We start from the raw sequence: 26,477 nt of genomic DNA, 5'->3' as shown, positions 1-26,477 counted from the left end.
TAGATTCTCTCTTCTGTGCCTTTTAATCTGTTGGTGAGGTTTAATCACTGAGGTGTTTGTTTATATCCTAAGTAGGTTCATTTCCATTTTTATTTCAGTTTGGGTTTTCTTTAGTGATTTTATTTCTTTGTTAAATTTTACTTTTATGTCTTGAAATGTTTTCATTATTCCATTCAACTGTGTTTTCACAGTCTGCATTAAGGCATTTATTCATATACTTTTGAAGGTCCTTGAACATAGTCATAATTGTTATTTTGAAGTCCTTGTCTTGTACATCAACCACACTGCCTTTCCCAGAGATTATTAGGTAGGGTTGCTGGCTTCCTGAATAGGCATATTGTCTTGATTATACATGTTTGTGTTTTTTTCCCCCAGAGACCCAGGTATCTAGAATTGTAATATGTATGTGTTATACAGTATAACAGCATATTATATAATAGTATATTAATATGTGTGTAGCTACCTAGTCCTGTCTTTGTTTGATGTATGCATGTTCTTTGGTTGCTCTTGACCACTCTTGATGCTAGGCAAGTGTGGTGGCTCTAGGGTCCCTGGCAGAGAGTGTTGTGAGTCAGGGGTTACACAAAGGATTAAAGATTGGTAGAAGGAGAAGCAGAGATTGACAGTAGGAAAGAGTTAGGGGGATCCTGGGTTTCCACCAAGAGATGGGGTCCCTAGGGAATGGCAAGCTGCAGCAAGACTAAGAGAAGGTCTGGAAGACTGGAATGTAAGAGCTGGAAAGGTATTTTCTAGTAGTCTTAAGGTGCCTCGTACAGAAAACTCAATTTCCATAGCTTGAAGGTAACAGAACCCCTCAAGTCAGATTTAGAATTGTCTGCTAATGACACTAAACTTATCAAATAGTAGTTACTCAATTTGCTGAAAGAGGCCAGTCAAAACTCTGATCTAATTTCCCGTCAAAATAAAGAATATTCATAATCATGTAAAAGTAATTGCATCTATTTTATATAATTTTATTTTCTATATAAGATGTATTGTGAGATATAAGTTGTATTGTAATTCTTTTAATTCAGAACACACTTAGAGTTTCTCTAATTTTATTTCTGTTTTTATACCTTTACATTCCTTTTAAAAAGCATTTTAATTCAAAATGTGAATTGGCATGAAAATATTTTAACTCTAGTTGATTTTCAAGTACATATTAAATGATCATTTATATGACATATGATCTGGTCCTTGAAACAAGTCTGTTAAATCAGAGGTTTAAAATTTTGCCAGCAGGAAATTGTCCATATTAAGATGGAGTTATCTGTCTGTTGCTGCAGAACAAATTCCTCCAATACCTAGCAGCTGAAGTCAACAGATATTGATGATGCACATTTCCTAAGGGCAGCCGAGATGGGGACATTGCTCAGGGTTTCTCTAGGAATGCAGTCAAGCTGATGCTCAGGGCTACAGCTTTTCCAGCCTTGGCTGGCACTGAGGGACCTTAGCAGATGGAGTTCTTCCCCATGTGACTGTTTCTATAGAGTTGTTCAGGACAGATGTGGCTTGCTGCAGAGGAGGAATAGAAAAGCTCAAGGTGAATGAGAGACTCTTTTATAACGAAAGCTGAGAAGTGCTATCCCCATTCCTTTCCCATACTCTCTTGACCTCACAGATCAATCCTAGTCTAATGTAGGAAAGAATCACTTGAGGTGCAAATTCCAGGAGGGTAGGGATTTATTTAAGTAGTGTGTCTTTGAATAAAAATTTCTCACCACAAAGGAGATTAAAATAGAAAATATCTTTTTAACTATTTCAAATTCTGTCAATTTCTTTTAACTGTCAGGAGCACTGTTTATCTCTCTGAATTCTATAATTATCGGATCACTGAACTTCAATATGATGTAAAGGAATTCTCTACTTCTTAAAAAATATTTCATTTTTTTCTCGAAGATCCTCTTTTAATTTTAAAGTGTCATAAACTTTACAGAATGTTATTAGTTTAAAAAATGTCTGCTTTCTTTTTTTTTTTTTTTTTTTTTTTTTTTTTTTTTTTGTTTTTTGGTTTTTCGAGACAGGGTTTCTCTGTGTAGCTTTGCGCCTTTCCTGGAACTCACTTGGTAGCCCAGGCTGGCCTCGAACTCACAGAGATCCGCCTGGCTCTGCCTCCCGAGTGCTGGGATTAAAGGCGTGCGCCACCACCGCCCGGCCTGCTTTCTTATATATAAATTCTTTTCTTATAAGTACTTGTCTTTAATAGAAACATACTAATAATCTTTATCCCCTAATATCTAAGTTATATATCCCTCTTAGTTTCTGTTACACTTTACACAGGGTCTTATGTAGCCCAGGCTGGTCTGGAACTTGCTGTATATGGAAGGCTCCTGTTCCTGCCCCCTCTACCTCTGTGTGCTGGGATTGCTAGACTGGACCAACTTGATCTGTATTTCCTCTGTGTTTTCAGTTTTGTTAAGTTTTACTATGGCTTCTTTATTCTCAGAGATTTTAAAAAACATAATTATCTCAATAGTATCTCAGGTCACTTGAAACCCAAGTAAGGTTGATGTCGTACCATGGGTGTAAAGAATTCTGCAATGATTTTACTATAGCCAATTTTGTTGAACAATTTATTTTTTCCCTAAAACACCAGCAACAGAATTGATTATATAACCTTTTCTTTTAAATCCCAGGTCTCCTAAAAACCCAGAACAGAAGATCATTAAGAGAGTGATTGCTCTTGAAGGGGATATTATAAGGTAGGTCCCCAGGCTACTGTTTTTAACTTACAATCTAGTGGTTTGGGGTTTGTTTGTTTGTTTGTTGTTTTTATTCATTAGAGACAGGGTTTCTCTGTCTGTTCTGGCTGTCCTGGAACCCATTGGTAGACCAGGATGGCCTCAAACTCACAGCAATCCTCTGGAAGAATCAAGACATGAACCACTACCTCGTGGCTCACAATCTAGTGTTTTAACTTGGTTTTGAGTCATTATTTGAAATTAAAGCAGAAAGTACCTTGGGGTCTAGAACTCTGGACAAACTTCACTTGGACATCTACTTCAGTGCATATCACTGTTTCCATAACCATTTCAGGATGGAGGGTGTATATGAAGTTACTAAGCATACCATTGTCCTTAAATGATAAAACAGGATAATTATTAAGGCAAGATCAACCACACATACTCTGACCATTAAATCACTGCTTTCAGGTATCAACACTAGCACAATTATTGTAATATTATGACACTAATATCAATTTTAGAAAATTTCACAAACATTTCAGTATTCTAAATCTGAACACAGAGTCATAGGACTCTTTAATAACCATAGAGACAGAGACAAGTTGGATAGAAAGTGAAACTTGCATTTCTGGGTTCATAATGAGTGTTGAAACTGCATACAGCACTAGAATAATCAAGAATTTGATTAAAAGATAGCAAAATCTTATATATTGCACTTGATGATATAAACAATATTTGAGAACGCACAAGAAAAACATTAGTGTGTGATGTATCTCATTTTGATTGCCTGTTTTCAAAATATAGCCAAGTGTACACAATATAGTAAACAAATGCTTGGAAACTATATTCAAGAAGTTTTCTGATCTTGTTTCCACCCAAAAGTCCCTCCTAAAAATACCTGTGTTGATGATTATATAAGCAAAACAAACTAACTGAAAAAAGCTCCTGTCAGTTTTAGAGGAGAATTGAGATCAGCAGTTGTGAAAAGATGGCCTGAGGATCCCTAGGGTCCCCAAGACCCATTTTGGGATTCTATGAGATCAAAACTACTTTTTTCATAGCAAAAGAGGTCTTTTATCTCTTTTTTTAAACTGTTAGTCTATTGTAAATATAGGATGGAGTTTTCCAGATGTGTTAAATGTGATAAATGGAATAATAAAGTAGAGAGAGCAGCCCAGCTGTCCTCTAGTACACCAGACATTAACAACATTTACAAAACATTTACCATGGCCTGTCCTTACTCTTTTACCAAAGAAAAACACTGTGATTTTTATTATTGATAGTATACGGTTTACTGCTTACTGAATTCAACAATACTTTTAAAAGCTATTCAGTATTTATGCATGTATACAATGTGTCTTAATCAAATCCACCTCTGTTCCCTGCCCTATCTCTTGAACCACTTTTCCCTCCCAAAGCTATATCATATGTTCTCTCTTTTTTTCCATACTTTTTTAAGTAAAATATGGTAGGAAAACCATAGTCAATAATAAGTGTGTTAGTAGAAAAGGGTTTTGTTTTCACTTCCTATAGAAAATGTATCACTTCCTGTAGAAAATGGATTACTTTCAAAGAACCTGGTGGCTTTCTTTTCCTTTTATCAAGAGTCATTCCAGGATTTTTATTTCCTAAAGAAACGAGACCTGTATAAACTCCAGAAACCACACACTCTGTAGGTAGAAATATCCAAACATACCTTTAGTGTCTTGAAAACTGTGTGAGTGTGATGCAGTCTCACTATAGAACGAATCGGCAACCCTGAAAACATCATTGAGTGAAATGAGTCACAGAAGACTACAAATTATGTGACTGTTTCTGTGAAGCGTCCAGAATAGCTAAGTGTGCAAAAACAGAAACACATTAGTGACTTCCCACACGCGTGGAAAAGGGGAACAGAGGGACTACTAATGGGCACAAGGTCATTTGCTTGTTTTTAAGGGGTACAGAAGTATTCTAAAATGTATTGTGGTGACAGTTGTACAGTTGGATATGCAAAAACCACTGATCTGTACATTTTAAGTGGGTAGATTGTATGTTATATGAACTGCATCTCAATGAAGCCAGTCTCACACAACAAAAATAGTCACCAAAACAAATGCCCATTTTATTCATGTACTCTAACAAAATTAAGAATGTCAGTGAATCAGTATTTTTTTCATTATAATCCAAAGCGAACTTTGTCATTTCTCATCATTGATCACTAGCTGAACAGTCAGCACTGTGAGATTACAGAAGTCTGCACAAGATGAAACTCCACAGCAGACCTCTGAGAAGACATTGAGCATTGTTAGCCTCACTCAGTATGTTTACATTGGGTTCAAACAGCAGAGGCAGACCCAGAGCCAGAGACAACCTGATGAGCCAGGGTTGGACTCACCTTCTTGGTGGAACTGTTGAAGCCCATGCAGACGAAGCCTGCAAATGGATGCCAGGGTCCATGTCCCTGTTATCGCCCTATCTGGACCTCAGTCATGGAGAATGACTGACAGAAAGAACAGACTTACAGTCAGGATTTATTTCCAGTGTAAAGTCTTTTGAGAAATCTTTTTGTTGCTTAATTAGAAAAGTAATCATTCTATATTGCTTCATGTCTCTAAGGGGGAAAACATCATTTCTTTCCTTTGAAACCATGGTACCTACGTGATTGTCCTAGGCTTCCGAGTTAGTAGGTGAGGGTGTACCTTCAATGGTTTCTCACACTACTGAAAAGTATTAAGGGAACAGATAGTTAGATAATCAAACATTTACTGATAAATTTATTTTAGTTTGTGATTCCTTTCTTGCAATTACGAGTTAGAAAAATTTTAGGAAGATGATCCCTATCAGCCACAAGGGGTCATTAGTCTAACAGTGCCCTCCCTTGCTGACAAGCAACGGAGTTCTATTGGGATGTGGCTTTTCCAGTCCTATTTTCCCTTGGATAATACTGAATTTCCTAGGAGGCTAGCTTAAACTCAAATGTGAATTTTCAACATTTGCTTTCTTGGAAAAAATTTGGTATTTCTTAGAGATAGAAAAAAAAAACCCTCACTAGATATGAGGTACAGATCTAGGATGTATCCATTAGATGGACTGCTGGTCAACCAGCTGATCAGCGGGAGTTTGGGGTAGGTGGCCTTCCCTGGTGTGGCTCCCATGAATAGAGGGACCAAGTGACCTGGAAAGCACCTGTAGTTAAAAGCAACCTGTTGTAAGGAGTTTATAGGAATGACAGGTACCAAAGGGGCTCCCAGAGCACAGCATTGCAGGTAGCAGTCATTTAGCTTAGCATTTCCTTTTCAAGTCTCAGTTCAACGAAACTGTAATCTGTTCTCTTCAGTAGTGGCTTTCACTCTACTCCTTAAGGAAGATTAACTTTTTAAAGTTTTGTTTTTAATTACAGAAATAGTTTGGCTTTCTTTAATTGAACATGCTATGAAGAACATCCTTGCTCACAAATACTGCTTAATTTTATAGACTAACTAGACTAAAATGGAAATACTAGTTATAAAAATTTGGGATTGGGGTTATTATTGCTTTTAGTTATAGTTTCCCTCCCAGGAAGCTTTTTTGAATTTTTATTTTAAAAGATGTTACAAATATAAATAAATTATACACCAAAATTAATTAGTCCTAAAGACTATACAGAAAGTTTTTTATATATTTGTATTTGTCAACACTACTCAAAATACATTTCTCAGAGGGAATTTATTTAAAAGTCAAAGAATGTGGACTTTAGTTTCAGAAGTTTAGATACTTCAATGCAAATTTTTGAAACCAGTTCCTTGTATAGGCTGTATTAAATAATGCAGCTCAAAACAAAATTCTGTACTTAAAACATGAGTTTTTGTGTGTAATTTGAAGCATGAATTTTGTCAATGTGTTGGAGCTCACCAAGGTTTCCCAGTGGCTTTATCCAACAGGTCTGCATAAGAAGCTGATTGGATCATGGGCCTGAGTACCAGGTGTTTGTAAGGGTCTACACTCGGCTGTATCTAGCAAGGGGGAGGTCCTTTGCCCTCCCCTTGGCATTGTTATAAAAATCCCCTTGGAATAAAGTTCTGGGCAGGTGGATAAAGATCCAGGCCCACTCAAGGCTATCCTGCATTTCTATCTGTTTCTCTCCCCTCTTTATGTCTCTTATCTCTCATTCCTCAAGAGTCCCTGGGGTAAATAAATGTGGGAGCTGGTCTCCTACATCAATGACAACATAGTACCTCAGTTATGAAAGGTTGACACCCCGATAGACCTTAATTCCATCCATTTAATGATCACCAGCTGAGTACTGGAGAGCAAGGTGAACAAAAGAGACATTTAACCTTCATTTGCATACATCCCTGTGGTATGGAATGGAGAGTGGAGTCTACATATGCATGCATGAACATACATAGGTAGCAAGGGGTGAGAAGTGGGAGTGAAGAGAGGTGAGTTTAGGCGAGGCACTTGCTGAAAACTTCTCTAAGCTTTGGAAATGTAGGTAAGGAAACAGTGAACCATACTATGTGGAAGAAAGATAATCAAACCAAAGAAATAGCCAATGCAAACCTGCAGATATGGACTAGAAAAGAGTCCAAGCTCTTGTAAGAAGCCAGCACACATAGAAGAAAGTTGAAAGATAAGTTCTTAGAGGTTTGCAGAGCTTTGTAGGTCCAGGCAAGGACTTCAGATTCATTTAGTAGATGGCCAGCCAAAGATTTTTAAAAGATTGTTGTCTGCTCTATGCAAAAAGAATAAACACCAAGAGTGTGATTCTGAAGACTCTAAGAGTATTCTCTCCTGACAAAGTGCAGTCAGGCTTCTCATGAGAATAGTTAAGTGCCTCTGTTCATGGCATGCATGATGACTACTGTGATTTATTTCCAGTGACCCAGAAAAAAGCAGTCATATTATTTATAATCCACTGATTAGATTTATATTGACAAAGTAAATTACAGAGTCGAAGTATTTGTTCAGTGAGTTCAGCCAATACTTGAGATTGGAAATGAGGAGACTTTGACGGGTCTGGATTTTGTAACTTAATGCCCACTATTGGTAAAATCATAAGGTGATTTATTTTGATTCTCTGATACTCTTAGGAAAGAACTTAATTTCTTAATGTTGACCCCACTGTGTATGCTTATATATTAACAGTAACAATGAGAAGCTAATGAAAGTAATATTTAGTCATATGCATTTGTTCTAACATAGCTATTTGCTTTTTAATGTTAATTTGTTATGACTCTTACAGAAACAGCTGTTTTAGAAAGCATAACATTAGGAAAAATATCCCCACTGAACTATAGGACATTAACATGAGTCAGCCACAGTTGAATTGTCTGAAGCATCAACTCTGTGTATAGGGACAAGTATTTCTGTTTCACAGATCTCAGGCCAGTCAGCAGTGAGGCCTTGTATCATGTCCCCTCTTTTAGAATCTGGGGCTCCATATAGTTAACAATGCCAATGAAGTAAGCATATGGAGTCTTCTTGGTCCCCATGGACAGGATAACCATATAATTTATCACCTAAACCATGACACTCTGCAGAGGGAAAGAGATTAGTATTAGTTATGCACTGGGATCATCAACAGAATCCAGAACTGCCAAGATAAACCCAAACAAACATAGTCTGATAAGTGAAATGTAATCTACTTTATCATCTACTTCATATGCTTTGATTTTATGTTGTTCCTGGCCTTCCTTGTTCAGATGAATCCTGTTGTTGTTGTTTCTTAGTTCTTTTTTGGGGGGTCTGCCACCCAGATCCCAAATAAATCACACATAGAGGCTTATTCTTACTTATGAATGCCTGGTCTTAGCTTGGCTTAGTTTCTTGCCAGCTTTTCTTAACTTATTCCAACTACCTTTTGTCTCTGGGCTTTTCCCCTTCTCTAACTTCTGTAAATCTTACTCTTACTCTGTGGCTTGCTGTGTAGCTAGGTGGCTGACCTCTGGAGTCCTCCTCCTCTGGCTCATTCCTTTCCTCCCAGATTTCTCCTTCTATACATTCTCTCTGCCTGCCAGCCCTGCCTATCCTTTCTCCTTCCTTGCTATTGGCCAGTTCTTTATTAGACCATCGGGTGTTTTAGACAGGCACAGTAACACAGCTTCACACAGTTAAACAAATGCAACATAAACAAAAGTAACACACCTTAAAATAATGTTCCACAACAGAATCCTAAAAAGTGTTGCCAGAAGCAAAGTAACTTCTAGGCTCCAAGAAGGAGCCAGGTGAAGGGGGCTGGGTCCTGCCCATACCACAGTCACTTTCTGCTGGAGGACCCAATGCTAGACTGTCTGAAAACTGAATTGATAATGCAGAGCAATTGGAGGCAGGCAATCACGGGCTTCCTTTCATTGAAAAACATTTACATAATAATTGCTTTCCAAGTTGAAAGACTATATTGGAAAACATCAAAACACCCTCATTTATTAAAAATAACTCTGGTATTAGCAAAATAAAAATCCATTGAATCACTCGAAATTAAACATTTTAAAGCTGTTGATTTTAAATGGACTGTTGAAGATCTGGAAATCAGTGTTGGTCTAGCACAGACTGTTGAGTCACACTGTATTCCAGCAAATGATTGAGAATGTTAGAAGAAAACAGAACTGAATTGAATTTTCCTCAGTAAAACTACATGAGGCTGTTTAAATAATATCTTTGTAGTTGGTGTACCAGCTCAGACTTATAGAACCTTAATACGTCTGTATGGCTGTCCATGAGGAGCAAACATTCCGTCCTGAAAAGAAGGATATATGAAAAAAAAAAAAAAAGCCTATGTTCAGGATTCTGAAAAAGACTGGTGGATGAAATATTTTGGAGTATGCAAGCTAATAGATTTATAGTTCTCAAATGGGATCAGGGTGGGTGGTTCCTGAAAGAACAGAGGCTACTTATACCCTGGCTTTAGTTGTTGGTAACCTGAGCAGGTTTTCAGAAAACTCCAAGGTCCTTTCACCTGGTTGACTTTGATCCACGAGTTATTCTGCAATTGCAATGGCATTGTACTTCTAATTTAATACTGGGTGCTGACCAGTGATGCTACTTAATAGATAAGGTCTTGAGCACTTACATTAAGTATCTTGGCATTAGTTAACCGAGTGTTGAAAATATCCCTGTGGTACAGAAGTCTTTATGTTTCCTCACTAAAGAATTACAAGTTTGTTGACAGTCCTCGCCTTTGTGGAGTGATAGATGTAGGGGATCATTTATATTGATATTGTTGAGCCAGAACATAAAAATGAAGTTGCTAATAAAAAGATAAATGCTTTAGCAATTGATACTTCTTTCTCATCATGAAAGAGAGAGATAGAGAAAGGGTGATTTTACAATGTTGGTCTTAATTTTTAATCAAGATAAATAACTGTTATTTATGTCTTTTTTTTTAAATCTCAAATCATTCCTGCAATCAATTTAACAATATAAGGGTTGTTTTATATATTTGAATGTTGATCTGAGAGGATGTGGCCCTTGCTGAAAATCTACTAATGGTGGCACTTATTACTGTGGTAGTACTCCACCAGCCCTGACGGTGGTTTCCCTAAAAGGTTTTGTATTCTAATATTGCCTGTCTCTTGAGCAGAGTTCTTCCTTAGGTACAAAAATCCTCATTTTTATTCATTCTTGCAGAGCTGCCCGCTTATTCATTCAGTGTGGCAGAGAGGCTGTGGGCATATACAATGGATTCCGACTGTCTTGATTTAGATTCCAGAAGTGCCTCTTCCTATGTTTCCTTGACAAATTACCTAGTTCTACAAAACTAATTTTTCTCATCTGTAAACTTGACATTATCATAGCACATACTCCATAGAGCCTTCTTGAAAAATCACATGAACTAACTGATACAAAGTGATTAGTGCAAAGCCCAGGACATAGTATGTGTTTTTACATGCCAGATTGTAGCTGTAGTTATGGTTCAATTGTTCTTTAATGGTGCCTTGTATTTACTGTATTCCAGATGCTGTTGAGTTCCAGGGTTAGAAATGCTAAAGGTCATTGGTAATTCTTACCCTTTATTAAGTTTATATCAAGACAACAATGGCAAGAGATAAGATACAGTATAATGAGATAATTGTTACTGGGGAGATGTGCTAAAGCTTCTGGAGATTGTTTGTGGTCGGGGGAGGGTATATGGTGGGACTGAGTAAATGGGCTATGTTGATGAAAACTGGTGGAAGTAGGAGGTGAGGAAAGGTCTCAGTTTCCTTCTTAGTTAAAGAGTATCGCTTGCTTATTATGGAACGTTCAGATACTTCTCTATCATATGAGACAAAGAGAACTTCCTCATTTTGCCTATCCCTAATCATACTCCTAGACATATATGTGGTATCTGTCTTTCTAATCCACATCTCATAGAAGGAACTTGAAATGATGAGGAAGGTAGTTGCAATGTAGCTTCTTTTTCTCAAACATTCGCCAGACACTTAGGATTCTTTAAGGATTTAAATTTTCTATGTGTCTGTTACATTAGCACATCTGTGTTGCTGTAATACACTAGTGTATCTCACATGATAAATTTGGTAATTATTTATTATAATAAATAATGATCCTAGCAGTAACATACATAAAATATCTATGGATATACTATGGGGTCACAGTGGTATGAAATCTAGATAAACTACTCATAGAAACCAAAGTAAAAATGAATATTGAATAGCCTCCTCATACTCTCCATTGCTCCCATTAGGCTCACAGTTTTGCCTTACAGGCATTGTGTCCTTTTTAGGCTGTCCATGAGAGAATGTGTCTGAAGTGTTTCAGAGAGGAACCATAGTGGCTCAGCTTACTTAAGAAACAACTCTCCAATATGGAGCCTGAATCGATCTGATCTGGTAGGGCCCTCAGTCACATCTCCGTGGTGTGCTTTAAGACCTAGTGATCAGCTTATGACTTTGATGCTTTTCCTGGGCATTCTTTTACATCTCTCAGGTTGGTTCTGGGGTGTCACTCCTCATCCACAAATATGAACAGATAATGTTAAGGGCTCTTTGGAGTGTGATGTTCACTAGCAGACAGCACATCACACCCAGGGATGGTTACTGTTAATATTTGAGCTCCTTTACTGTTGACTCAATTACACTTCTTAGTAGTAGACCTTTCTAAAGATGTGAACTCCAAGTCAAATAGAAATACTGTCTTGAAACAGAGAATGCTAACTTTTTGTGTGTTCCTTTGAACTAAATATTGATTTTTATTTTTCTTCTACCCACAGTAATGCAAGCTGTCAAATATTTTGAAAAGACATATAAGTGTAATTATCACCGAAGGATGCTCAAAAGGTTGGCTTTTAAAACACTTTCTCGAAACAGAACTTAAGAAAAATATTTCAGCCTGAATAACACTTAAGGAACAGCCAGCACTTCTGACCTGAGCAACTCCTGTTAATCTTATTTAAGTTTACCATTGACTGATTCTTCTTTTGAAATGTTTAGAGGGAAAATTGAGAACAGGGAACTGACACCATTCAAGATATTGATTGCATTAATTATGAATGCTTTTAAATTTTTACAATTTTATTTTTTGGAAAAAAGCACCTTTCAGTGACCCGGGACAATGAAAAGTAGTATGAGATGGTATATGAGTGTTACATGTGGAGTAAGGATGTGAAGAGGTCATTCCAGCTCTTTGTTTTTGCAAGCCATGTGACATCACCAGCTATTGACCTCTAAAGTATGACTTATTTATCTGTCCATTTTCAGGGCTTGTTTGAAGACCAAATAAGATAATATACCCTCATCTTATTAACTTGAACACATTATCATGAACTAAATTCTAGTTGGCTTCTTCAGAGTTTAGTAGAGTGCATTCCTTGCCCACTTTAGAATATCAAATATTTTGCTGTTACTGTTGAAATAATTCTATAGTACTACCATGTTAATATATAGCTGTCACCTATGTTATGAACTCTAGCACTGTTCTGAAAAATTAAAGATAAATTGATATTTTATTATGGTGAGACTTTTTGTGTGATCTCCCCTCTTAAGCTATTGAGGATGCAAGGTAGTAATGTTGACTGAGTGCACTCATCTCTCCGAGCTGAAATTTTAGAGTCATCAGTTAGCAGCTCATTTCTCCCTCCCCCAGCTCTGGGTAATCACCATCCTACTCTTTGCTTCTGAGAGTATGATAATTTTAGATAACTCACGTAGGTGCAGTCATTCAATATTCATGTTTCTGTGATGAGCTTAATGTACTTGGCATGAAATTCTCAAAGTTTTTCCATGATTTTGCCAATGTTGGATTTTCATCTCCTCTAAAGCTAAACAAAAGCCATATTTTCTTTATCTGCTCATCTGTTGATGGATATTTAGATTTGTTTTACATTTCAGAATATTACATGGTCTTGTTATATTCAGAATATTACATGGTCTGACTGGCCTGGAACTTCCTACATTGTAATGGTTCCTCTAGGTTGTCAAGTTGACTGCATCTTGAATTAAAGAAAACCCAATTGGCTGGGCACATCTGTGAGGGATTTTTCTTAATTAAATCATTTGAAGTGGGAAGACCCATCTTTATTTTTTTAATGCTTTCTTTTAATTACATACCTTTATTTCTTTGTCAGTCAATATAAATAAATAATTTTGGCAAGTACAGCAGTCTTAATGGAGAAATATTTACTCTTTTTTTTTTTTTTTTTTTTTTTTTGAGGTGGGAAGATCTACCTTTAATCTGGGCCAGCCCCTCCTAGTGGCAGCCTATATAAAGGGCATAGAAGAAGGAAGTTTCGGCTCTTTGTCTGCTTGCCCTTCCTCTTGATTCCCTGATATTAAAGCCTACATCTTGGGGATTCAGATTCCAATGTATATTGAAGGCCAGCTGAGACATCCAGGCTCACAGACTGAACAACTAGTGGGTTTATCACCACTAGATCATAAGTGTAATTATCACCAAAGGATGCTCAAAAGATTGGCTTTTAAAATACTTTCTTGACACACTTTCCATTGGGAGACAGCCATTGTTGGACTAGCTAGACCATAGCCTGTAAGCCACTCTAGTAAATCCCGTATGTGTATTTACTCTATCAGTTCTGTTCCTCTAGAGAACCTTGAGTAACACAGCTTATACATATGTAGACCAGGTTGGACATAAATTCACATATATTTCAATGCCTCTACCTTCCAATGCTACATTGAAAAGTTTAGTCATCATGCCCAGCATGGAGGCTATTTAATGAACATAAATAAATACTTTATCTCTAAGTTCTTACTGTGAATTCTTTTAGAAAAATAATGAAAAGTTCCACTCACTGCTGGATCATAGAGAATAGTAGTTCCCCCTTCCCCCACACTAAGCTTTAGTTTGTTACTGGAGTTTTCTCTCCAGGTCCTGCCAAATCCTGCCAGTCCTGGAGCCCACTTATAAAATAAGCACACAGACTCTTACATTATTTAAACTGCTTGACCATTAGCTCAGGCCTATCATTGTCTAGCTCTTACTCTTATATTTAGCCCATTTCTATTAATCTATACTTTGCCACGTGACTTGTGGCTTATTGGTACCTTACATCTTCCTTGTCCTGGAGGCAGCTCCAGGCAGTCTCTCCCTCTGCCTTCCTGTTCCCTCAATTCTCCTCTCTGTTAGTTCCGCCTATACTTCCTGTCTGGCTACTGTGTTTTATTTATAAAGAGCGATATCCACAGCATTAGTTAGACTCCCAATGATTTCAATTAGCATAATCATCAATCTGAAAATATTACATAGGCAAGTCTGGACATAGTTCTGCCCTGTTCCAGCACGACAGACTTTCATAGCACCCTGCTCCCTCATACATAAGCCGTCAGTCATCCCTTAGTCAACATCCTTACTCTGTATGCAAAACCACCTGTCAGCCATTGAGCTGCCTTGCCAGCTATCACATCAACTATTTCAGCACCAACTGTGTTCAAATAATCCATATTTTACCTTAAAAAGATCACAAAATACAGACAGCAGTAATGGTAGCGGCAGTTTAGATATGTCAAAGAGAAGCCATAAAGTGTTTCCTGGAGGAAACACCCATGTGATTAATATTCATCATAAAATATTGTGGTTATGTTTTATTTTTCATTATTACTGTTAATATCTTATCATACCTGAGTGATAAGTTAAACTTAATCATAGATATAATGTGTGTAGTAAAATACTAGCTTACATTTGGTGTTTAGACAATCTATAGTGATCTATAGTTTCCTGTGTCTCGTGGAGGAGCTAAGGGTGTGTTCCTGTAGATAAGAGAGACATTATTTCAGTCCTCCTTTTTGTTTTCTGAGAAGCCCCCATAATGTTTTCTGTAATAGCCATACCATTTACATTCCCACCAGCAGTGTGCCTTCAGTGGCCAGAACCATCCTGAGAGAGAACAAAGCAGAAGGCATCATACTTCCTGACTTGCTACTACATTACAATGCTATGATAATTAAACTAACGTGGTATGAGTACGCGTTTTATATAGGAGATGTGGGTCAGATGTTTCAGGCTTAAGGGACTGAAACAAAATTACTATTTTGAAGAGCTTTATTAGGAGAAATAACCTCCGACCACGAGGGTCGTCATCAGTCAGGCCTTCAGGTGGAGAATGTTAGGAGAGATCTAACATCACACCAAAAGGCAGCATGAGGGCACTGTGAATAGGGGTGAGGGGGAGTGTACACTTCAAAGCTCCTGCCTAGGAGTTCAGTAGGAACAGTCAGCTTGGAGTGAGAGTAGGCAAGACAGCTGCCAGTCTTGACAGTCTTGACAGGGGTCCTGAAGAAAACTGAAACGCCCTTCACTTTCTCCTCAGACACCTGCAAAACAAAATTAATCTTATTTGTATAGGTTTGTAGTGCCTGGCAGGAAGTTCTGTTCCATGCCTCATGATTTAGTCTGGTTTGGTTTAAACACCAAGGGACAGGCATTAGGTAGGAGGATAAACTTAGCTTGCAGCCTAGGAGAGGCACCACAACACCGTAGCGTAGTGTGGCTTTTTTCCTGTCTCAGAGACAGCTGCATGCGGACAGGATGGACTGACTTCTGAACCAGGGAGGGCGCAGTTTGAGAGCCTGTGCTCTATCAGCTCAGAGACAGGCGCGGAGCAATGGACGAGAGTAGAAGGTTTACGAATAAACCCATGCCTAGACAGCCAACTGATCTCTGCAGACACTGCCAAGAAGACCCAGTAGGAAAGGACAGTGTTGTGATAAATCTGCATAGCCACCTGAAGAACACTGAAACTGGGTCTTTATCTCACACTACGCACGAAGGTCGACTGATGATGGTTTGGAATCAGCACTACAACTTGCAGACGTGAAAGCACAGTGGGAAAGCTTTATGACATTAGTGTTGGCAGTGATGTCATGAGCATGATGACGAAAATCCTGAAAAAGAAATAGAAAATCCCTGAAAACTTTCTCCACGAGTGCTCTAAAGCAGCCTGTGCCTAAGTCTGGCTCCTGCCTCTTGTCTTCCTGCATATAGTTTCTTTTGGCAAAGAACTGCACTTCCTGTTCTTTCTTATCTATGCAGCAGTGATCAGCATTCTTCCTATGAAAGGACTGTTATTAAGTATTCTCAGCCCTATAAACCATGTTATCTAGAAAACATATTGAACTCTGGTACTATAATAAGAAAGGTTATATGAAAAGAAATTTCCCATGAAATACTATTTCTGGAAACAAATGTAGATCTACATTTTGCCTATGAGCTACAGTTTGCTGACCCTTAGTCTATATCGTTGACTTTTGTTTCTTTAACTAAATTAATAGGAAGTACAAAACATGCATCTAATTTTGACCAATAGTTTAGAGGAAAAATCATGCATCTCTTGGTGTTACATTGGCTGAGGCAGAGGGAGTGTGTTGATTGTTGAAATGTGAGCAGCCATGTGAGCACACCTGGAAAAAATAGTCCTTTGATTTGAGTTGGGCACGAAGCGTCATGCTTCAAGATCTCCACCAGGGTACCTCAAGTGGGAAGTAGTCACATGCTCAGAAAAGCAGCTACTAAGCTTCACTGTCTGGCAAGCTTGTTTTTAATACAAAAGCAGCATGCCTGCAGCTGGGCAGCCTCTGCCATCATGAGCTGTCTGTCCCTCTAGGCTCCGCGTCATTAGAACGACAGATATCTTTTGACTATTGTTTTAGCTCAATCTGTCTGCGCTGGGCCATGCCAGCAGTAGAGAAAGAGTTGTTTCTTTAAAGTAACATAACTCCTCAGTTTATCTCCTGTTATGGAAAACATCCTGATGTTGTCTGGCTTCCTGGGAGAGAATGCCTATGTACATAACAATGTCTTAATCTTGGGTATTAGTGATCCCTGCGTTCTAACTTCATTCTGAGACCAAGAATATATTTGCTGTTTTGCAAAAGCAGAGAATACCTGTTGGTGGAACTGTTAATTATAAAGTATCCATTAAGCCAAGAGTGCCCCTAGTTTTCTCCTCTAGAGTGATGCTGTATCAGAGTCTCAGTATTTCTTGCTGGAAAATCTAATGTCAGATTTTTGATATTGAACATCCTGGTGCTTGTGATTCAAATGAGAATTTGAGTGAAGAGGATTGATTTTTTTTTTTTTCCATTATTAGGAGACTGACAGTTGTTAGTATTTTATTTCAGAAGAGTAAATTGTATATTTGAGGTTTGCTAACCAGCAAGCCATTAACTTCGTGCTCCACCGCAGGACACCTGGGAACCAGGGAGCTTTTCTACTCTGTTTATTACACAAATAAATTCTCCTCCCTGAACCCGCTGCAATACCCTGATTTTAATATGCAGCTGGGGCTGGCGGTAGTAAATGCTCAGACCTAGACCGCTTCACCTCTAGGCGCTCGGAGACTTCCAAAGAGCATTTCTGGAGTCTCGATTTCAATTTTACACACATCAAAAAGTAAATGACTATTTAATCTTTTACTATAACATGAAGAGGAGACGTAATACATACTGGAATGGAGTTTAGTAGGATGGAAAGCCAAAACTGAAAGATTTTCTATTTGAGATGAAAGTATAATGAGCAGCAAGCTTTACCAAAGCATGGGGTGTGACAATAGGAGAGGAAGAATGAGCAGATTAGAAGCTGGGATATGTATGGGAAAGTAAGGTGACCTTTAATGGAATTCTGGGGCTGTCTTTGGGGGATTATGTAAATTAAGCTTCCATTCCGAATCGGATAGAATGCAACTATCATTAAAATCAAGAGAATGCTTGCTACATGATGGAAATTGAAATGAACCCTAAATTGATGTTTCAGCCCCAGTATCTTCTCACGGCTTTCAAAAAATAATGCTTTTCTTTCTTATTAAAACCTTCAATGTTTTTTAGCAATAAAGTAGGACGAAATCAAGAAGGAAGTTGGTGAAACTTCTACCCACAGTGTGTGAAGTGGCACTGTGCACTGCTTCTAAGTCTGCTGTTTTCAGTGAGATGTTCTCATTACTAGTAAGAATGAACAGTACATGTGCTTACTAACCTTGCATTTCCTTTTCTGAGACCTGCTGTAGAATTGTGCATCTTCAGAGATGCTATTTTAATGTTTTCTTGTCAGTCTTAACATTATTTTAATTCTTTGTCATATTTAGAGCAAATATATTTCTAGTTTGTGATTTGCTTGTGGTTTTATTAATTATTAAGATTATTTAAAGGAGTGAGGTATATAAACGTCTTTAAAGTTATCCAATCTCACTTCCCCCTATTTTAGATCCATAGAGTTTTAGATCACAGAGAGATTTTGTAAATTTTGAAAATTTTGGTATAAATTTTGTACCTCCACCTATTGGCTTTATAATTATTTGTGAGTTGATGCTGATCTGTGGACCTTTACAAGCAGAGAAGTGGGAGTACCCTATAAGTTTTGTACCTTTGTTTTCTCAATATTTTACATTTAGAAAAGTACTAGAAAAAAATATTGGAGAAGATCGGACATCTTCTATTTTATGTGCTGATTCTCAGGTAGAGGCTGCTGTTCTTATAAACTGTTTCTCAAAGTGTGGTCCTGGCCTAAGTGCCAGTGTGCCCTGGAAACTTGTTGGAAATGTGACCATGTGATTCTCACTGCCTCCATATGCAATGAGACATTCTGGGCAGGCAGTCCAGCAAGCCCTCTCTGTTTTTAGACAGAGTGCAATTTGCTAAGTTACATTGGTGTTGTCTCTCATTGCCTGACTGAATTTGAGCTGGGTATGCAGCCTCTCTTGACCCTGGTGTGGTCAGCAGAGATGGCGATATCTTCTAAAGGGTAAATGTGAATGTCTTAGATCACAAGTCTCAGGTTGTCTCCAGCTTCACTGCCACACTGCCTGGCTTTCTCAACCTTGAAGTCCCAGTGCTGGATTTGGGGTGAGAGGTCTGGTGGGGAAATACACACAATGTACCCCCTTAATGGAGAGTGTTAGATCTTAACCACCGCTCCCACCTCCACTCCTTAGGGTTTTTGGCCATGGCTCTAGGTCACTTTAATTTCTGCATTCTCTGGGATCTCAGAGTTCTAGAAGATAGAAAGAGTTCACAAACATTTGATGATTTGGGGACTGAATGATGTAAATATACCTCTCAGCTCTTTACGTTCAGTTAACTATTGTACGGACAAAGGGGGACTGGCCCATACCCACATCAGGTGGGACTGACACTAGCCAGGATGTTTCTGCACTCCAGAGTGGAGGAGTGGGGTATCCCCTGTTGCAGAGTCTTTGCTATGAGGCTTCTTGGAGATGTCTGGGAGCGCTCCCTCAGAGCACAGTGCAGCAGGTAGCCGAGGAGAACCAGCAGTGTGGTGCGTTACTAGACTTACTTCTTCCCCAACTACTGTGGCTGCATCCTAATTGTTTCCCTCCTACCCTTGCCAAGGCATCACTCATTCTTCCACAAGAACGGCCATTTCATATGAGTCTTATTATGGCATCTAAATTCTTTAGCATAACCGAATGGAGTTTAGCCCAAATGAATGCCTTTTCAGCCATGTTCTCCTCACCGTGCCTACAGCCAGTCCAGTAGTTTGTGGCTTTCTGGCAGCTGCCTGCCTTTTTTGGGTACCACTGCTTTTTCAGGAAACAACCTTCCTTTTGTCTTGCTCTTTTTGTTTTTGTTTTGTCTGGCCAGCTCCTACTCAGCAATTCTATTTCTAGGAATATATCCAGCAGATGTACCAGCACGTGACTTCAAAGAAGTGTGTGAGGGAGCTGATCACTGCATGATTTATAACAGCAGAAGACTGAGAGCCTTCTAAATGGATGGTGCCACAACTAAGGACATTGGTTAAGGGAGATAGAATGCTCTGGAATAATTAAGAAAAAACAAGAGTGTTCTATATGCACACGTGTATAGGTAAACTCTTTCTAGATTAGTTACCACAGTGTATCAGACCCTGACCATTGCTTGTTCCCCAGTCATTTTTCCAGGACTTCATCCCAACATTCTGTGCTGCTAAAACTTGTAAGTAAATATTAGTAATTGAGTACCTTTTGCCTTTAGAGGACATTGGAAGGTCTGAAGTGGGAGGGACATTTTTCACCGTGTACCCTTTCCTCTGTATGTTTTAGTTTGTCATTGTCTTACATATGCATTCACACTCATGTATAGGGACATACACATATGTGTGTAAGTGTATAAAGAAATGCATAAATGAAGTATGCCTATATGTCTATAAACTAAATATGTATATGTACACTATGCTCAGTTCAGCTACTGCTTTATTAAAACCCTTGTATTTGTGTATGATATATATGTGGTGGAGGGCACATGTGTGTCACAGTGAACATATGAAGGAGGGGCACACGTGTGCCTTAGTGAACATATGAAGGAGGGACACACATGTGCTTCAGTGAACATATGAAGGGGGGGTACATGTGTGCCATAGTGAACATATAAAGGTGAAAGGACAAGTCTGGCGTCAGTCTTTTGCATATTTTTAAAAGACTGGCCTTAATAATATATTTCCCAGGGGCTCAAAAGAGAAACTATGAACAGTGAGATTTGTTTTTGGGAAAAGAATCTCAGCACACGTTGCTCTTTAGTCCATTTCTTTAACCCTGTCTCAGTCTCTAGCTTTACAGTTATATACCCAAACAATCGCAATCCTCCCCCTCCAGCCAGGTCACCAGGCCTGAGTTCCTGCAAGGTCCTAAAGGCAGGTAAGAATTTCCCTCAGGCAGTGATGTCAGGCTTTCCTTTACAACCCAAAAGGGGAGTGGTAAGAGAGGAGGTCAGCTGAGTGCAAATGACCATTTAGTATATCAAAAAGGGATCTATGTACTCAGTCTACATTCCTAGAAGTGGTTATGCAAGAAGTTAGGAGTCTATTGGTAAGGTTGTATAAAAACGAGGATCTCACCCTAAATAACACAAGAAATAAAGCTATCCGCCTAACCTAGGAGACAGGTCATTTGGCCTTGGATGCTTGATAGGTATTTTAGATAAATACACTGTTAGGAGCTCTTGGAAGCACGCATAACATTACAAGAAAATCACTGTGGGAACCAGCTAATATATATATACAAAAGCTAAACTATCACCAAGACTTCTTGAGCCATGGCTTGACCTTTAGAGAAGTCCTGGACTTCTTTTCTGATAATAGCTGAATTCCAATACATTTTCCTGCGGCTTGCTGCAAGGCTCTTCTCCAGTCTTGGATGAGGAAGTCGGCCTTGTTTTCTGCTAGGTTACCTGGCCCTTGAGCTGTGCATGGTTCTCCTGTCTTTACCTACTGTCTCACCAGAAGAGTGTTGGGATGACAGACATCTCCGTGTAGGTTTGGGGGATGGAAACTCAAGTCTTCATGGCTGCACAGCGTCTTACCCACAGAGCCGGCTCCTCATCCTGGCATTGCTGCTCAAAACCTTCTGCAGTTAGATTTTGGTCCTTCTGTGAACTATAGCAGACTGTGTTTGCTCTGCCACAGCCTTTACCACTGAGAGTAAGCAGCTTTTTATTTTACGAATATTAAAAAGGTCTTACTATTGTTTAATTTGAAATATTTCCATGGCTAATAAGAGTAAGTTCTGTATATATTCATTAACCTTTTTTCTTCCTGTGAATTGTCTGTTCCATAATTACTCATTTTTGCAAACTGTATTCAATGTTTTCTTGTTAGTTTTTTTTTATAGTATGTTTGTTGATTCTTTATAATTTGGATAACATCAGTTATCGTGTGCTACAGCTCTATTGTTAAAAGTTATTCATATTTCATGGGCTAGAGAAAAGGCTCAGGGGTTAATAGCTTGTACGGCTCTTACAGAAGACCTGAGTGATTCCCAACACTTATAAAGTGGCTAACAACCACTTGTCACTCCTGCCCCATGAGAATCTGATGCCTCTATCCTCTGCACATACTCATATGCACATACCAACACACACCCACACATACACACAGACACATACACACACAAATCACAGTTAAAAATAAGTCTTAAAATAGACTTTCACACTTTCTACATATGCCCATACTTTAGTTGTGTATAGCAGATCCTTTTCCACCCCTTCCATCTAACAAGATAGTGTATCCTCACCCTTACTGAAGTAACCCTCATCTACACTGTTTCCAGAGTAATTTATTGAACGTATTGTATGCGATGCATGTAATTGGATCAAAGCCAGCTATACAACCCTCTTACTACCTGTGAGCTCTCTGGAGTGAGGGGGTGGTACAATGCAGTTTTGAGCCAAATATAATCCTGCCGAAGAAATCTAGCATGTTGAGAAATTTAGCATATTTGTCCAATTTAATGACTGCAGATAGCTCTGTGCAATATTTATAAAACTTTAATCCTGAATATCACTTTGTGAAATGACTCTACTTATTTTGGAAATATTTCAACTTAGTCCAATTAGTATCAATCCCAAGTCCTTATCTTTAAAAATGTAAACTCTCTAATTTGCTGAGCATTAGCTCTTCCCGTAGCTGAAGGTTAAGGAAATGAAGTGGTAGAGAACAGAGTCTCCGCCATCTGTTTCCCTTCTCTCTCCAGCAGTTCAAATGCTGCAGGGATTGTCCCTGTGTGACAAAGGGAAGTGGATACGCTTGTTTAGTGTTGAAGAGGCCCATGTCAGCCAGTTTGGGCTCACTTTCTCTATGATAGCACACAACCAGTGCCGTGGATTGCAGTGCATGGGGGCTGTTTCCCACTGCATTATGATAGCACACAGCCAGTATCAGTGTCTTGCAGTACATGGGGGCTGTTTCCCACTGCATTATGATAGCACACAGCCAGTGCCATGGCTTGCAGTGCATGGGGGCTGTTTCCCACTGCATTATGATAACACACAGCCAGTGCCCGTGGCTTGCAGTGCATGGGGGCTGTTTTCCACTGCATTATGATAGCACACAGCCAGTATCGGTGTCTTGCAATGCTTGGGGGCTGTTTCCCACTGCATTATGATAACACACAGCCAGTGCCCGTGGCTTGCAGTGCATGGGGGCTGTTTCCCACTGCATTCTTGTACACCATGAGTTACTTGGGCTGTTTTTCCCTCAGGGTCTCAGCTGTCAGTTTAGTCATCTCCAAGGAGATGGAATAAAAGCATGATGAAACTATGAGATATATCTTAAGACCGACCTTTCAGGGTGACATGTATTATTTCCCAGCCATATGTTCTTGTCCTAAACAAGTCACATGGTTGAGCTTGCTGTCAGTTTGGATGGCATGTGCAGCCTTCCCCCTAAGATGGAAGGCAAACATGTGAATAGTGTGCTCTAGCTTTCCTTTAAAGCTGTCTTGAGAAGGAATTGGCTTTATTCCTTCATAAATGTGCACACACAACAGATAACGAATGAGCATCTGCCACGCCAGCATAGGAATGCCTTGCTTTTCAACTGTGAGACCCTGAGGGGTGGCTGAGTGTGGACACTGCAAATGTTCAATTACAAAAGGTTTCTGAACATACAAAACCAGAAATTAAGTCACAACCAAACACAAAACGAATCTGAGATGTTCTGGCAGAGCACACCCGGGCCACCTATCATTCAGCCTTGCTCAGCCTGGTTCTGAACACACAACCTGTGCATTTTGCACTATGCATGCCACTGTGCTGTGCAGCACCCAAGAACGCCGTCTTGAACACCTCACTTTGCAGTCCAGACTCCTGTGTTGATGTGGGGTTTTTGAGTGGGGTGGAGCATTTCTTAGCTTTTGGTAGTCTTAACTTGGGGAGGTGAGGTCAGAGCACCCCCCGCCCAGCCAACGGCTTGTCTCACACCTTAGAAGAATAAGGAGACATGAACAGGGAAGGAGCAGAGTGAAGAACTCTTGAGAATGGGATGGGCTCCAGATGAGGAATACCACCACTCTCCCTGCTTGGGATGCTTTCTTTTCTTTAATTATTGACTTAGTTGTTGACTTAAATTTAATAAAAAGAAAATCTTTAAGTGAAGTTTGGCTTTAGATTAGGAAAATTTCTAACAATTTCTGAAATGCCTTAAAATAATGCTTCTGTCAGTTTATACTATGTATATATGTGAAACGGTGTCCACGGAATTTATGGCTATAAAACCAAAATACTGATGCACCCGGAAAACATCAAGGCAGTTCTGTCTCCTGCAGTATCAAATGTGCAGCTGAGATTTAATTCCTTATGTAGAAATACTTGTGTAAAGAATATAAAAGCATATGCCGGGTGTGGTGGCACACGCCTTTAATCCCAGCACTCGGGAGGCAGAGGCAGGTGGATCTCTGTGAGTTGAGGGCAGCCTGGGCTACCAAGTGAGCTCCAGGAAAGGCGCAAAGCTACGCAGAGAAACCCTGTCTTGAAAAATCCAAAAAAAAAAAAAAAAAAAAAAGAATATAAAAGCACATAAGTGGCAAACATATGTATACCAAAAATTGTTTTAAAATAAATTTTCCTATGATTTGTTATCAATAAGTATTTGAACTGTATACCTCTTTTATACTCCTATATGCCCAGCATTGAATGAAAGAGGTCTCAAGGGGTAAAGTTCTAGAAGCTCCTAAGTAAGGAAAGTAAGCCTAGGTCAAAGAACTCACTGTTACAAGATCCTAAAGAGTTGTTTCCCACCGGGCGGTGGTGGCACACACCTTTAATCCCAGCACTCGGGAGGCAGAGGCAGGTGGATCTCTGAGTTCAAGACCAGCCTGGTCTACAGAGTAAGTTCCAGGAAAGGCGCAAAGCTTCACAGGGAAACCCTGTCTTCAAAAACCAAAAAAAAAGAGTACTGCTTCCCATTACAATGGTCAAGTTGACAGCTGCAGAGAGAGCCTAAAGACGAGACTCTTAGAATTGGGACAGTGTGAAACTGAACAGGTTAGCTGCTGAGCCTAAATTTATTTTGTTGTATTTTTAACCTCCAGGGTATCTTGTTTTGAGTATTTATCATATCCATCTGCTTTTGATTGTTGTCTTGATTTCAGATTTTTTAGCACAGATACATATCATTGTTCCGTCAGCATATGTTTGCATGTGTCATAATAGAGGGGTAAGGGTGGCTTTACAGATGCTGATCATCGTTGGCACCATTGCCATATTTGTCACAGTCCTTGGGTGCCGCCTATATGTTAGTATCCAGAAAGCTCTGGCAAACATTACTGTTGTGTTCTATAGCCTTCTGTCTATGTAGTTTCTGTTTACTATTTTTTTCTGTCTGTGGGATTATTTGTTTTTGAAGAACAGAGACTGCTCATGCAGGCCATGTGGGCCTTGACTTTCCTGGTGGCTTGGGAATCAATAAACTGTCTGTACTGATGTTTGAAGCGCTCAGTGTTTCTCTGTTAGAAGATTTTCTTTGTCCAATGCTTTTTAAATATATATGTAGCAAGCTTGGACCACCAACCAGCTCCCAAATCCAGACATGGAGACTTATTATCAATTATGGATGCTCAGCCGTATCTTATGCTTGCCCCACTCGCTCTTCTAACTTCATTTAATCTGTTTCTTTTCATCCACGTGTAGCCTCAGAACTTTCTACCCTTCATTCATTCTGTGTGTCCTACTCCATGTCTGGCTGTGGCTGCCTGACTGGTTGGCCCTGCGCGTCTCCCTCTCTTTCTCCCTTGTTCTCTCTCCCTTTGTTCTCCCCTCTCTTGAGCCTAGATTCGTCCTCCTCCTTATTCCTATCTACTCCACCTATCCTTCTACTGCCTAGCTCTTGGCTGTTCAGTTTTTTATTAGACCAATCAGGCGCCTTAGGCAGGCAAAGCAATGCAAATTTACATCATTAAACAAATGCAGCATAAACAAAAGTAACATGTCTTTACACAGTTAAAGTGATATTCTACAGCATAAACAAAAGTAACACATTTTTACCTCGTTAAAGTGATATCCAACAATGTATATATCCAAAAGGATCACATTTTAAGGAAAGATAAGTATTTGAAGGGAGAAAAATCTTTCTGGTTCTGAAGTGTACGCAGCTGTTAACTAGTCAGGTTGAAGCCCAAGTTCATGAAAACCTGACAGATAAGCTTTGTAAATAAAGAAGAGAGTTAACATAGCAGCTTCATAATAATTTTCACAACACTTTCAGCGTATTTGTTGTAAATCTTGTTGTAAATGCTATTATGTATTTTCTACTGAGTTATTCTACAACATAAGGTTAACTTTTGGTTGTCAAGGATTGTTAGTATTTTGTAAAATTATAAAATCTTGCCACATTATGTTAATGTTTACTGTAAGAATCTTAACTCTTGAATGAAATACAATTTGCAGATGAAAACAGTGAAGTTATACTCTGAAAATAGAATTTGTTAGTTAAGCCACAAATACAAGCCACAACAACCAAACAAGTTAAAAAGGAAAGGGAGATTAACAGCAGATTCTATACCAAATCGAGGCCAATAAGTCAGTTTTCATATTCATTTGTAGCATTTTTTAACTTAGCTTTAAGTCCTTTTAACCAACTCTTTACATTTTGTTTTAACTGACTAAAGAACAGCGA

The 26,477-nt window shown here is 39.0% G+C and overlaps 1 protein-coding gene across 5 annotated transcripts in view; it reads left to right on the top strand.

Moving 5' to 3' along the window:
- The window catches only part of Immp2l (inner mitochondrial membrane peptidase subunit 2), an 867,453-nt gene that overhangs the window by 575,236 nt on the left and 265,740 nt on the right, over positions 1-26,477 (top strand). For 4 of the 5 annotated variants that reach the window (XM_076550737.1, XM_076550738.1, XM_016007824.3 and 1 more), the window contains exon 5: positions 2,637-2,702. The exons of the other annotated variant lie outside the window; for it this stretch is intronic. In XM_076550737.1, coding sequence (XP_076406852.1) covers positions 2,637-2,702 — 66 coding nt within the window. The remainder of the gene's footprint in view (positions 1-2,636; positions 2,703-26,477) is intronic. 5 annotated transcript variants of the gene reach the window in all.

The sequence above is a fragment of the Peromyscus maniculatus genome, chromosome 14, assembly GCF_049852395.1.
Source record: "Peromyscus maniculatus bairdii isolate BWxNUB_F1_BW_parent chromosome 14, HU_Pman_BW_mat_3.1, whole genome shotgun sequence".
NCBI classification, from domain to species: Eukaryota; Metazoa; Chordata; class Mammalia; order Rodentia; family Cricetidae; genus Peromyscus; species Peromyscus maniculatus.
Note: the sequence above shows the minus strand (reverse complement) of the source record. Positions and strands in the feature narration are given on the sequence as shown.